At 43.6% G+C, this 14,677-nt stretch overlaps 1 protein-coding gene across 8 annotated transcripts in view; it reads left to right on the plus strand.

The window, feature by feature from the left end:
• The first annotated feature begins 1,200 nt into the window (after positions 1-1,200).
• The window catches only part of LOC311253904 (uncharacterized protein), a 32,694-nt gene continuing 19,217 nt past the window's right edge, over positions 1,201-14,677 (plus strand). For all 8 annotated transcript variants that reach the window (XR_014622033.1, XR_014622034.1, XR_014622035.1 and 5 more), the window contains exons 1-3: positions 1,201-1,294; positions 3,224-3,386; positions 4,610-4,717. Coding sequence is in view for 3 of the 8 variants with exons in the window: in XM_084384364.1 (XP_084240490.1) it covers positions 4,686-4,717 (32 nt within the window). In the remaining 5 variants the exon portion in view is untranslated. The remainder of the gene's footprint in view (positions 1,295-3,223; positions 3,387-4,609; positions 4,718-14,677) is intronic.

A 14,677-nucleotide genomic window follows, 5' to 3' on the forward strand; every position in this document is an offset into this window, starting at 1 on the left:
CTTCCGCTGCAATCCAAGTGTCCTGAAGTGGTGACATCCAGAGTTTACTCGAAACAACGTCATTTAGTAAATTTTTCTAGCCTAAAGAGTCACTATACTATATTTGTTTGGAGGCATGCTCCCGCGTTCACGCTAGTCTCCCTCACAGCGTTTGCACTACGGAAGCCGTGCCAAACAAAATCAACGAGACTCGCGATAGATACACACCTGTAGTTACATCCTCCATTAAACCTCAACTAGTGTTCACCCAAAGGCATGCGGGAGACTCCAAGGTCAACTGGAAGAAGTTTCTTTGGTCTGATGAGACCAAAATGAATCATACTAGATGCTATGTTTTGCAGACACCAAACACTGAACATCACCACAAACATACCATCCCCCCTGTGAAGCATGGTGGTGGCAGCATCATGCTGTGGGGAGAGGGTTTAATGAATGAAGCAAAATATAGGGAAATCCTGGAGGACATCCTGATGCAGTCTGCAACTACTACTTGGGAGAAGATTTATTTTCCAGAAGGACAATGACCTGAAGCAAACAGCTAATGCAACACAGAAATGGTTTAAAGACAACAAGGTGAATGTTCTGGAGTGGCCCAGTCAAAGCCTAGACCTCAGTCCAATAGAGAATTTGTGGCTGGACTTGAAAAGGGCTGTTCACACCCGACCCCCATTCAACCTCACAGAGCTTGAGCAGTTTTGCAAAGAAGAATGGAGTAAAATTGCAGTGTCCAGATGTGCAGGCCTGATTAAGATCTATCCACACACACACAGATTCAGTGATTGTATTGAGGGCAAAGGTGCATCTACTAAATACTGACTTTAAGGGGCAAATACTTATGCAGTCACTTATTTTACATTATATATATTCAGTTAATTTACATCAATTTGTAGAAATCTGTTTTCACTTTGACACTGAAGAGGTTTTTTTTGTTATATATTTTTGTTTTGTATATATTTTCTATATTGTCCATGATTCCATTTCTAAAAGCAATGAAAAGGGGAAAACAAATATATATTTATATATGTTAATGGGAGATATGAGATCTCAATATCTGCTCTTATGGCAAGCAAAATGATTTGTGACAAAGCCCCTGCAGACCAGACTAGGAAACCCGTTTAATTCGCTGAGTAGCACATTACCTTCCCTTCATTAAATCGCCATTACATTGTCACTTCCGCCGGTAGGCTTTTAATGTGAAATCTAACAGGAAGTGGACTATCATACAACCGCCGGCGTTACAGCGCCGTGCCACCGCTGAAGTCGATGAAACAGGGTATAACAAGCAGCGTGTTCAGTAAGTACTAAGTATTTCATTAAAATATACAGTAGCGTAACCATGACAAGCCATGACAGTTTGATGCGTTGTGTAGCCATTTTTTATTTACTAAAACTGTCGGCTTTCTTGTTTAAAGGTCGCTTGCCGAACACAGGTGTATCATAAATTAGCACTTGCTAACAGTCACAGTCAGCTTAAGACAGTTATCAGAGTTTTCGGTCACCAGGGTGGACTGACTCGTTAAAATTAAGGTCATTTGTATGTTCGGGTGTCAGTTATTTTATTTATTTTTTATATTTTATGTTTGCCACGGTAGGAATGTAGCGGCTATATTCACTGAGTCCATCACACCTGGTGTGGGGGGATGGGTGGTTGGTTTCGCAGCACAATGCACTTGACTTGATCACAATTTGACCGGAAGTCATGCTTATGTGGGCTACGATAATCCAACCATATTGAAGTGGGCAAAGTTTTTAGAGCCATGCTTTTCAGACGAGGCGCAGTTAATATCGAAGATTTAGTGTTGGTTGGTTATAGTCATTAAACAGTGTAGCAAGCCAGGTTTTGCTTAGAATATTAATTAAGAATGTAGTGGATGTGTAACCTAAATCATGCCAGTGGAAATCAAATTCAGAGAATATATGTGTATATATATATATCATAGAAGAAAATAATAAATGAACAATATGTTAAATGAAGGATTTGGGGGCCCCACTGTACTGATTGATTTCATTACACAATAAACTCAATATTTCACAACTAAATTCAAGCTGGATTTAACAGAAATTGAGCTGGAATAGCACAATAAAAAAAAAAAGAGATGGTAAAAATGGAATGTTTACGCTTGCTGTTTTTCAGTTTGCTAAGGGGAAGAGTCCATATGCTACTTGGGTAACATATTGTTTAAAACCCTGTAACCTTATTTTACTAGAACTGATGCCTAAGCTATCTCATTTTTTATTAATTTCTTTGCAGTTTGATCCCGATCTGAGTCATTTAATATTTAGTATCTGCCGATACCAAGTCCCGATCCGATACTTAGCCCAATATTTTCTTAGATAATACAGCTGCATTACGAAAAAAAACACCTGCATCCAAGCTGTTCTTAATAGCTTTTTTTTATTTTGTTGAAACAAAGTAAATACTTTCATATGGCTCTTTCTTATTCTGCATACCCTATTGCAACATTGGTTTTCATTAGTTTAACAAAAACAACAAGTAAACAAAGTCAGTAAGTAAACCCTGATCCTCTACCACAGAGGTGGGCTGGTTATCCGGAGCGATGAATTCAATGACCTCTGTAATATTTGTTGCCATGTCGCTGACTCGAGGATATTTCTTTTTCCTTTGGAAAGTATCCACGAGTGTTTGTTGCTTCGGTGCCTTTGCCTGTATTGCTTGAGTGAACTCATGTTTTTGTTTATGTGCTAAACAGATAATAAGAATTTTTTATCTATTATTATTTATTGTTTCTAGAGCAGCAACAGTAAAGCTAACAGCAGGAACATCACTATATAAACTAATATATCACTGGAAATGAGTCAAAATGTAGGTAAACATAAATACATATTCCTTAAAATCATAATATTGAGTGAAGTTTAGAAAGGATAAAGAATACAGACGTCAGTCAGTAACAGCCATTCACCCTGTCCTCCTCCCTCTGCTGAGGTGATGCACTGCCTGCATGTATCACCTCAGCAGCAGCTTCGTGGCTGAAAACATTTTTTTCTCATGTTGACCCTTTTCTTTAAGAGCCCCAGCATTTTCTTGAGTTTGACAGTATAAAGACAGGGCATGAGCACACCACTACCACTTTTTCATAAATTCAAATTAGTCATTATTCTCGCTCTTTATCTACAGTGTGTATTTTTTAATACATTAAGCAACAGATCAAAAAACAATTGTAGTGGACATAATTTTTTTTTTTGTCTTATTTTTTTCTTACAGGACGTGGTTTATTCACCCAAGGTTCATTCTGCAAAGGAGACTTTGTAGTTGAATACAGGGGAGATTTGATTGATGATGACAAAGCCCAGAGGAGAAGAAGCTCTTACCACTCCTCATGCTCTGCATTTTTGTTTGCATTCAAGTGGAGAGGGAAAACATGGTGGTAAGATTTTCAGTTACTATACTGCTTTATAGTTATATACATTGTTAAATTTGACATACAGGCTTGCACAATCAGTGATCGCCATTTTGCCATCTGCTAATATGATCCTGCAATGTAAATGAAATACATTTCGAAATGTATCAAAGTTAAAACAAATAATTGTATAGGACCTGTAGGAGACTATTTTCATTTCTGTAATATTTTCCCCCTCCCTTTACTTGTTTTTTTTATCCTTTTTAAGTATTGATGCCTCCAGAGAAGACGGTTTATTTGGGTGTTTAGTTAATGATGATGCTCTCATGGGTAACCACTTCTTCTTTTCTACTTTGTGTATGGACTTTTAACTTTGATGTGAAGCAAGACTTATTTTTTGTAAGATTTCTACATGTTTTATCCTGCCTTAGGACAACGGATAAAATTTAGCAACTGTGCTAACTCCGGCATATTTACATTGATGCTTTTCGCTGATATGTTGATTAATATGCATTGTCCTAATCAAATAGATAAATAAATAAATAAAAATGAACACAGACATCCAAATTGTAAGATGAAAAAAATTGATGTGGAAGGAAGACCACACTTATGTGACATAAAGGAAGGTGAGGAAATTACATATGACTATGGAGGAGATGACTGCCCATGGCGAATGCAAGTTTGTGTCACAACTGCACAGTGTTTAAGTGTGTAGGGTTTATTGTCTCAGAATAACATGGTGGTTGAATGTAGCGTCATTTGAAAAATAAATGAAATCTAATCAATCTGTGTATGAATACTTTCACGAATTTATGACATTTAGGACAGATCTGAACTTTAATAGACATGTTTTCCTTTGGCAGAAATATTACTCTAATCGGGGACATTCACAACGTCCCCACAGTGCACTTTTACTCTGGTGTACGAGTACAAACTTTTTTTGTTTCTGATGACCTGGAGACAACTGGTCCCCATAAATGATGACAACGTGGTGTGTGAAATGTCCCCACTAAGCTTCTTGTTTTCAAGATGTGTGACAGCACACAATAGCTGAAGTAATTGTAGGAAAAAATGCAGTAGAATTGGGTGTTTGTTTTCCTCTGAAGTCTGGTGTGTAGGCATGTCTTTATCTTTAGAGCTAAGTCCTTAAGGAAATGTATTACTCTAATTGAATATTATTAGTGTTAACATCAAATTGACCAATTGCTTAACATATTTTTTATTTTTTTTCTTCCATGAAATCATTGCAGACGACCACAACCACAAGGGATGTTCCTCCTGTCACAGGCTCCAACCATGCTGTCGTTACAGAGATGGAGATAACTGATGCTTCTTGTCCACAGGACACTTATCAACAGGTACGTTCATAGTTGATGTTAACTTCTGGAGTCTCTGAGTCTTCTTTTAGTGCTGTTATCTTTAAGCAAGTAAATGCAACAAGTAAGGTCAATATGAGGGAAATCTATTGTGAATCAGGTGAGCCATACAGTTTGATCTACTGCACCCATAAGGCAGATGATTTAAGGGACATTTAGGATAGATCTGAACTTTAGTAGACATTTTCCTTGGACAGAAATATTGCTCTAATCAGGGAAATTCATGACGTCCCCACAATGCACTTTTACTCTGGTGTACGAGTACAAACTTTGTGTGAGGTTTCTGATGACCTGGAGACAACTGGTCCCCATAAATGATGACAACGGGGTGTGTGAAATGTCCCCACTAAGCTTCTTGTTCTCAAGATGTGTGACAACTAGACTTTTAGTCAAGACTGCCTAAACCGAGACCAAGACACTACCAAGACCAGAGAGTATCGAGTACCAAGACCAAGGCAGACCAAGTCAAGACCAAGACTAGTTCAGCTCAAGACCGAGACCAAAAGAAAACTATTTTTTTTTGCCATTTTGCACGAGTTGTAGAACATAAGCACCATATTGGGTTCAGCTGCTTAGTATAAATATGAGATTGTATTATATCAACTACAGGCACAATAATACAGAGACAGTGCATGTATCATAATGCATCAAATATGTGTAGCAATTGCATGACCGCTATTTCTACACTATTTGAGGATTGACTTCTTGAGTGCTGTTAAGGACTGACATGACTATAGTCCCAAAGTCATCTAACAAAATAACAAGCCTCCAACACCACCCTGCACCTCAAAAAAAGTCTATGGGAAACATGTTATGATTTAAATTAAATATGATTTAAATTGTACTTAATTTGTAGATGAAACGTGAATTTTAAATATAAAAGATACACACAATTATCAACTTGAAATTGCATTATTTCCAATTATAGTAGCCAAATTACACCGTATAATATCAGCATCACTGAAATGGCATAGGCCTAATGCTTAATCAATCACAACGATATGCAAATATTATTCAAAGGCCAATGATGCCATATATTTATTCAAAGGCCATTATAAGCACAATGTTTCACAATGTTTCCATGGAGGGTTTCCACACTGTCCAGGCTGACAGGGACTGCACTATGAGCGGTAAGCGCAAAGGAGGGGGGCTTGCTGTTTATGTGAACAACAGGTGGTGCAATCCTGGTCACATTACTATCAAAGACCGCATCTGCAGCTCGGATATTGAACTGTTAGCTGTGGCTCTCCGTCCCTACTATGTACCCCATGAATTCTCACATGCTATTGTCGTGGCTGTGTATATTCCACCGTCCGCTAACCCGATGTCGGCATGTGACGTCATCCACTCGACAATAGCCGGACTACAGACTGCTCACCCGAGTGCTCTCATTATAATCTCGGGTGACTTCGACCATGTCTCCATTAAAAAAACACTCCCGAAATTCACCCAGTATGTGACCTGTAAAACCATAGAGGAGAAGACCCTGGACCTGCTGTATGCTAATGTAAAGGACGCATACACCTCCACGTCTCTCCCCCCACTGGGAAGATCAGATCACAACCTGGTGCTTCTCACCCCCTGCTATGTGCCTCTAGTGAAGAGGCTGCCTGTGACCACAAACACAGTGAGGACATGGTCAGAGGACTGCTATGAGGCACTGCAGGGCTGCTTTGAGGTGACTGACTGGAATGTACTCTGTGAGCCACACAGAGAGGACATTGATGGCCTTACTGAGTGCATTACGGACTACATTAATTTCTGTGTGGAGGGCATTGTCCCAGCAAGGACTGTGCGCTGTTACCCAAACAACAAGCCTTGACTTACAAAAGAGGAGGAGCTGAGGGACATTCAGAGGGACCTGAATGTCAAGATCAAAGAGGCTAAGGACGGCTACAGAAGGAAGCTGGAGTGGAAACTCCAGCAGAATAACATGAGGGAGGTCTGGAGTGGTATGAGGACCATTACCGGCTTCAGACCAACTAGCAGTGGAGCTGAGGGTAGTGTGGCTAGGGCCAATGAGTTAAATCTATTCTTCAATAGATTTGACACTGCAGCCCTGGCCCCTGCTGGCTCTCCTGTTGACTGTCTCCAGCCACCACAGCTTCAGACCCCCCCTCCTCCTCCTGCTAGCACCCCATCCAACTTCTTGAGCACCTCACACCCATCCCCCACTCCTCACACCTACTCTGGCTCCCATGCTACCTGGCCTCCTCTCATTGTGGACTCCAACTCTCCCCCTCCTCGACCTGCACTGTTTACACCGCTTCATGTCAGGAGACAGCTGAGCAAACTCCCCGCCGGTAAGGCTGCAGGCCCTGACGGTTTCAGCCCACGGTTTCTCAGAGCCTGCGCCGAACAGCTCTGTGGAGTGCTTCATCGTGTCTTCAACATGAGCCTTAGCCTCCAGAAGGTCCCTGTGATATGGAAGACGTCCTGCCTCGTTCCAGTGCCAAAGACGCCGCAGCCCAGTGGTTTCTCGGACCGGTGGCACTGACGTCACATATCATGAAGACCCTTGAGAGACTCGTCCTGGAGCAGCTCAGGCCTATGGTCAGGCCGCACCTGGATCCCCTCCAGTTCGCCTACCGGCCCCGGATTGGAGTCGGGGATGCCATTATCTTCCTGCTGAACCGTGTCCACGCCCACCTGGACATGCCGGGGAGCACTGTGAGGGTCACTTTCTTTGACTTCTCCAGTGCTTTCAATACCATCAGGCCTGCTCTACTGGGTGACAAGCTGACGGCGATGCTGGTGGATCCCCCCCTTGTGTCCTGGATTGTGGATTACCTCACTGGCCGACCACAGTACGTGCGCTTGCGGAACTGTGTGTCAGATGCTGTGGTCAGCAACACCGGGGCTCCACAAGGGACTGTCCTCTCTCCTTTCCTCGTCACACTTTATACCACGGACTTCAGCTACCAGACAGATGTCCCCATTATGGACATCTAAATCTACCCAGCTCAAACCAAACTGGGGACAAGTAGTGGCGGCTCCAGAGATTTATTACTGGGGGGTCCATGGGGGGGGGCCGGATTGTTTATAGGAGGTGCTAGTGAATTCTGACACAACAAACACCAAAAAAATAATCTTAATAATAAGATTTATTGATCCCAGATTAATATACTGTACATAAGGGTTTTGTGTTTTGCTTTACTTCAATTATCAAAACAATCATACAATCAACCCAGTATTTATGTCCCCTAACCAAATAACATGACGGCACAAAACAAAAACAGCAGCTGATCACCATCACTCCAAAACTAAATAGAAAGGGTTCCAGATCTTGTCCGACTTGTGTTTCAGGCTGTAACATGTAACATCATAAGCACTGTGAATTATTTTAACAAGCACCACAGAGAACATCTGTAGATTTACAAAATAGTGCAACTGTGAGCAGCAACAAATGTAGCACAGTATATAGTTAAATATACAAAGCCATCTAACAAAATAAACTGTTACAGGCTACATAACTTGTGTGTCACTCCTCTTGTGTGTCCTATAAACTCCTCTCCACTCCCATCCTCCTCTGTTCTCCCCTCCTTTTAGGGCTCCACTGAAACTAACAAACAATAAGTAGCATAATTCAGACCTGTCAAAAAAGAATTGTGTACTCACTAGTCATAAGAGAATGATCCGCCTGTTGTTGTGATTAGCTGCGAAGCGGTCAATGACTGCATCCACATCCAGTTCTTTGGTCCTTTTTGGAGCTGATTGCCAGCACACCCAGATTGCTGGTTCGGGCATATCCACTTCTGTTCCTGAGGTAGGTTTTTAAACGCCGTAAGCAGGAAAAACTCCTCTCACATGCAGCTGATGTGATGGGCAGTGTCATGGAGATGCACACAAGTTTGCACAGGTCGACAAAAGCATCCTTGTATGTCCTCAATAGCACCAGCACATCATGGGTGGTGCTGACAACGTCCCCACTTTGTTTTTTCCTCACAATAAGTCTTTTTACCTGGTGAAGTTCTGCTCCAAGGTTTTCCTCCAAGACTCTACAGTGTTTAGCCATGGGCAAAAGGGCATTTTTGTCCATGAATGTCTTGTGTTTGGGGTTAACAGCTGCTGCTCCTTTCAGAATGTGGCAGCTTTCAGAAGAAAATCGCCTGTTCAATTCACTGATTAATCTGTCGATTACTGGGGAAAAAGCAGTGCTTGCAATAGTCATCTGAAGTTTCCAGTGGCTCTTTTGATCCTGTTTGGCTGTTCACCACAAACTCCAGCAGGTGGCGGGGCTGTTTTTTTCTCCTCACTTGTGGGCGCTGCATGTCAATGCTAAGTGACTCACACATGTCACTGGCACAGTCCCAGATTTTTGTCCATGTTTCAGCATTGCGTTTGTCATTGAGGGCATCAACAACTGCAAAGACCAGGTCAATGGCAGATGCCAGCTCCAAATCTGTGGCCTGTAGATGATCAGATAAGGTTTTTGTGAGACTAAATATGCTCTCCAGCATATAGATGTGCAGAACAAACTGTGCATCAATAAGTCCAATCAGTGATTTCGCTTCAGTAGCTCTATGAGCATTCGTCTGGTTGCTCACATCCACAAGAGTTGCTAAGATATAAGGGATTGTTCTTTTTATTGCCCACAGTGTAGAATATTGGCAGGCCCATCTGGTATCTGATAGTCTTTTCAGTTCTGCTGTTCGTTTAGTGGGCTCGAGTTCTTGCTGTTTCTCCATGAACACCTTGTGTGTCACTGCCCCAGAAAAAAAGTTGTACAGCATCTGGACTGTTGCAAAGCATTCTGCAGCTGGTTTCACATTATGCACACAGTCAACTAAAACTAAGTTTAGTCTGTGCGCTTCGCAATGGATGTAAAGTGCATGTGGCACTTCTTGGCGAAATTTTTCCTGGACACCGTTGTTGCACCCGGACATGACAGATGCCCCGTCATAGCACTGTGCAATGCATGCATTTTTGTCTATGTTGCACTTAGCCAATGTCTGTTTAACTGACTTGAGTAAAGACTGTGCATCCAAGCCATCTGCAGGGATAAAGTCCAGAAACTCCTCATGAATGTTGTCATTATTTAGGCAACGCAGAACAACAGATATCTGCTCTTTCTTGCTCACATCTTTTGTTTCATCCACCATTAGAGCAAAGTGCTCTCCTAGCTTAACCTCGTTGCTTACTTGTTCTCTCACCATGCTGGACATAATATCAATCAGCTCATTTTGAATATCATGGTGCACATATTTAGCATTACCGGGTCCACTAGATAATTTCTTTGACACAGTACTGTCAAATTTCCCCAGCAGATTTAACAGTTCAAGGAAATTACCTCTGTTGGTGGACTGCTCATCCTCTCTGTGCCCCCTCTGTCCAATCGTTTGACAAGCTGTAAACTGCAGTGACTCCACCACTGCTTGCATGTACTGCCTGTTTTCTTGTACAATCTTGCTATGTCCAGTATCAAGGTGCGTCAAAATCCTCGACCCGCTTTTCTGTTTTTCCTTAAACTCACACCATCCTTCCATGGCTAGTCTGTGAGAAGCACTTGCATTGTGCTGAGCCAGTTTCTCTGCTCCTTTTCTCCAGTTTGTGAACCCGGCATGGGTGAAGCTCTTTTCTGTGTGACTCGGCCCATGGCCAAGGTGGTGGAAAAAATGCCTACAGGCATGGCAAATGGCCTCATCAATTGACAGCGAGTATTGCAGCCACGAATACTGTTTGAACCACAAGTAGTTAAAACTCCTTAAAGTTGGCTGGGAATAGGATCCAAATCTCTGACGCATGTATGACTGGAGTTGAGGCCGCCTCGGTCCCTCTGCTGGGTCTTGGCTCAAATCCACAGGGCCACCAAGATTCCTGCCGCCCGTGACCACAGTTTCACCGCTCGTTGAAGCACGCCCTTCCATCTCGGCACCGTTCTCATTTTCGTGTCTGTTAGCATTACCTCTGGTCTCAGAGTCAGAGTCTGTTGTTGTTGGAAATAAACCCTCTGCGGATGCAGCAGTCGCCGCTGATTCCGCTGACGCCGTTCCAGTTAATGCCTCTTCCTTGTCTTCATCCTCCCCTTCATTCTCATTCTCCACGTTTGGCACCATCACTCTATCCTCCATGCTGGCGCTGGAATGTGTGTGTGAATCGCCGCAACCGCCATCGTCCACTCTCACTCATTTTTTTGGGATAACGAAAGTAAATCGGTCCATGATGCTAACTCGCAAGCTAGCGGTTAATAGCCTACGCCAAGCAACGTCAAAAGGTCAAATGTAACGTGCCGTCTGCGTGCGAAACCAGCCAATCAAATCACGTGACACAATAGCAGCAAGGGTCATCATCATTTAAAAAAGTTATGCCGGTGGCGGCAAGGAAGTAGATCCGATGATTAAATGGCTCCTCGGGATCCCCCTGCTCCATGTTGATCCATCTGAAGATCCCTGAGAACCTCTTCTCTAAAGACTTTTTTAGTGCTCTAACTATTGTCACAATCTGCGGCAGCTGCACTTCCATCTTGTTGAGGTAAGTTCCAGGACGGTGGGGACCAACATGCTGATGGTAACCACAATATCTCCTTCTGTGAGGTCTGTTGCCTCAGAAAAAGGCTCAAGCACAGTACAAAGGTCTTTCAGCTTGGGCCCATTCTCGGACTGAAAACGCAATATTTTCTGTATCACATTCGCTGCACATTTCTGTGACAGCCCTGTGGTATTGCTAGCTGCCGGGATAGATTTATTAGCCCCAAAGTGGGTCTCAAACATGTCTCTGACCTTAGAACTGCTGTGAAGCAGGGTTGTGAACTTGGTGGCCTTAGCAATGGCTCTTGCAATTACCTTCACTTCTTTCATGCCATCACTGACGACCAGTTGGAGCGAGTGTGCGAAGCAAGACAAGCGTTCACCTGATGACCACGGCTGTTCAAAGTCTTCTACGTCCTCCCACATCATTTCATCATCAAGGTCATCACTGTCACTTTCAGGTTGCTCTGAGTCTGGCAATCTCACTTTAAGGGCCCGCTTCATGTTGGATATGTTATCCGTCAGAATGAAGCTTATTTTGTTGCTAATGCCATACTCCTCAACAATTTCATCAAATTCTGAGGTGATTCGTGTCTTGTACTTATTTGTACCTCGTAATACAACAAACGGACCAGAGACCAAGACGTGTAGTTGACTCTTTACTGAAGCATCACTTCCTATCTGAACACTTGCGCATGCGCGCTCATTACATATCCAAACCTGCTCACTACATCTCCCCCTTTAAACTGAGACTTTCCACTTCTTTATAGAAAACTGAAATCATATGCTATTAAAGCCTAATGCAGATTTTACCTTCTACGCAGGGGAACAGATGACATGTTAACCATCACTGTAAACATGAGCATATATGTAAACTGGTTAGATTAACTGGTTGATTTCAATGTTACATCACTTATCACATCTCATTTTCTCTCTTTTTTTTTTTTTTTTTTTTGAACATTAAGGTAAGTACATAACCTAACTGAGAGGTAGGGTAGACTGCCTGATCCTCTCTGTTGTGGTATGGAGTTTATTCTGCTCCATGTATACACACAACACTAAACTACAAATTCAGTCTTTTCACAGGCTTGACTTCCCTGCCAGCCCTGGTGTGTTGTGCAGAGTCTGGCTGGTCCTTAGACGATGAAGGCACCACTCTCAGGTGAGAACGGTTTCTCCGGAGACTGCCGGTGGAGGTTTGAACCACATAAGAGCGTGGTGTCCCTGCTGAGCCAGAGACGACTCCTGTGTGTGTTGTGTTCCGTATCCAAACCTTCTGACCTGGCTTGAGAGGTGGTGTCTCCCGTGCTCTGTGTCGTCTGTTGTATCCCTCAGCCTGTTGTCTTTTCAGCTCCTGGTCTTTCAACTCAAAAGCCCTTAAGTCCGGCCAGGCTGGTGTGAGGGTGTTTGGACTCACCGGAAGGGGTGTTTGAATGTTTCGCCCCATCAGGAGCTGTGCAGGTGATACTCCATGAGCAAGAGGAGTTGCTCTGTACGTCATGAGTGCTTTGTGAGGGTCCTCACTCTTCTGCAGCAAGGCTTTGACAGTTTTTACTGCCCGTTCAGCTTCCCCGTTGCTTTGTGGGTAACGGGGGCTACTGGTTACGTGTTGAAAGTTGTAATCCTTAGCAAAATCTGCAAACTCAGTGGCAGCAAACTGTGGTCCGTTGTCTGTGACGAGTGTATCCGGCACTCCGTGGCGGCTAAAGATGGCTTTCATCTTCTCGATCACAGCTGTTGCTGAAGTGCGTGTAAGATTGACAACTTCAATGTAACGTGAATAATAATCAATGACAACTAAGTACTGACCCTTCTTCCACTCAAATAAGTCAGCTGCTAGCCGCTCCCAAGGGCGTGAAGGCAAGGGTGTGGTTATCAGAGGTTCTGTGGCATTTTGACACTCTTTAGCGCAAATTTCACACTGACGTACTTTCTCTCTGATTTGTGTGGTCAGCCCTGGCCACCACACTGATTCATGCGCCCTGGCCATGCATTTCACCATGCCTTGATGACCCTGGTGTAGTTTGTCCAAGATGTCGTTTTGCATGCTTAATGGGATCAGTATCCTGTTTCCTTTCATTAGCAGGCCATCTACCATCAGCAGGTCATTTCTGTATTGCCAGAAGGGCTTTAACTGTGGTGCCGAACTGTTTCTTTCCCACCCTGTGTGGATCAGGGAGGACAGCTGCTTACACACGGGGTCTTCCTCCTGAGCTCTCCTTATTTGTAGCAACTTCTCAGGTGAGGCTGGGAGCTGCTGAATGACCTCCTGGATATGAGCGTTCACGTCATTCTGAAGCACAAGGTCATCCTCTGTTGCTGTCGACTGTAGTGGCGCTCTTGATAAAGCGTCGGCTGCCACTAGGTTTTTTCCTGGTACGTGTAGGAAAAACGCATAAGTCGTAACCTAAATCGCATGATGCGAGGTGGGACGTCATCAAGCGGCCTTGAGCTGAGGAGACTGATCAACGGTTTGTGATCTGTTCGCATCACAAAGTGCAGACCCAGGAGGTAAGTCTGAAATCTTTCGCAAGCCCAGGTGACTGCAAGGGCCTCCTTCTCAATTTGGGCATATCTGCGCTCTGTCTCAGTCATACTGCGGGATATGAAAGCCACTGACCTCCAATCTCCTGAGTCTTGAAGCTGAGACAGCACCCCTCCTAACCCATACGAAGAGGCGTCTGCTGACACTCTTGTCGGTTTGTCTGGGCTGTACTGGGCAAGGACAGCAGATGAACTGAGCTCGTCTTTCACTCTATCAAATGCACTCTGCTGCGCTGCTCCCCACATCCACATGTTTTCTTTTCACATGCTTTTTTGAGTACAAGCGTGCTGGGATAGCTGTCACTGCGGCGCCCGTGTCCAACTTGAACACCATCTGCTGGCCATTCACTGCAACTGACTTCTGCCAACATGTGTCGGATTTTGTACAATTCACTGTGCCCAGGAACAATGACTCAACTCTCTCATCCAAGTCACTTTCTTTAATTTCCTCCATTCTCATTTTAGTTTTACAGACAGCGGCGAAATGTCCCTTTTTCTTACATTTCTTGCACTCAGCAGTGCGGGCGGAACATGCATTGAATGAGTTTTCATGTATCCTTCCACATCTGCCACATTTATCATTTGCATAATTTTGCACTGTTCTTTCCTTCGGCTTAAAGCCACTCTTCCCATGTGGGGAGAATTTCTGTTTGAACTTGAATCCAACTGCATCCATGTTTGCCTCAGTGGCATCAGTGCTACTTCTTAATACAGGCTGTTGCTTTTTAATTTCCTCACTTTGTCGGATTTTCGTCGTAGCTTTCACAAGAGTTAGCTCAGAATCTAGCTGTAATTTCTCTGAAAGTGCGTGGTCTTTGATACCTACGACAAGGCGGTCTCTGATCATCTCATCTTTGAGAACTCCATACTGGCAATGCTCAGCCATTTTATGCACAGCTGTAGTAAACGCTTCTGCCGTTTCTCCGGGCTC

This window comes from Pagrus pagrus (assembly GCF_965226575.1).
Source record: "Pagrus pagrus genome assembly, contig: HAP1_SCAFFOLD_65, whole genome shotgun sequence".
Lineage (NCBI taxonomy): Eukaryota > Metazoa > Chordata > Actinopteri > Spariformes > Sparidae > Pagrus > Pagrus pagrus.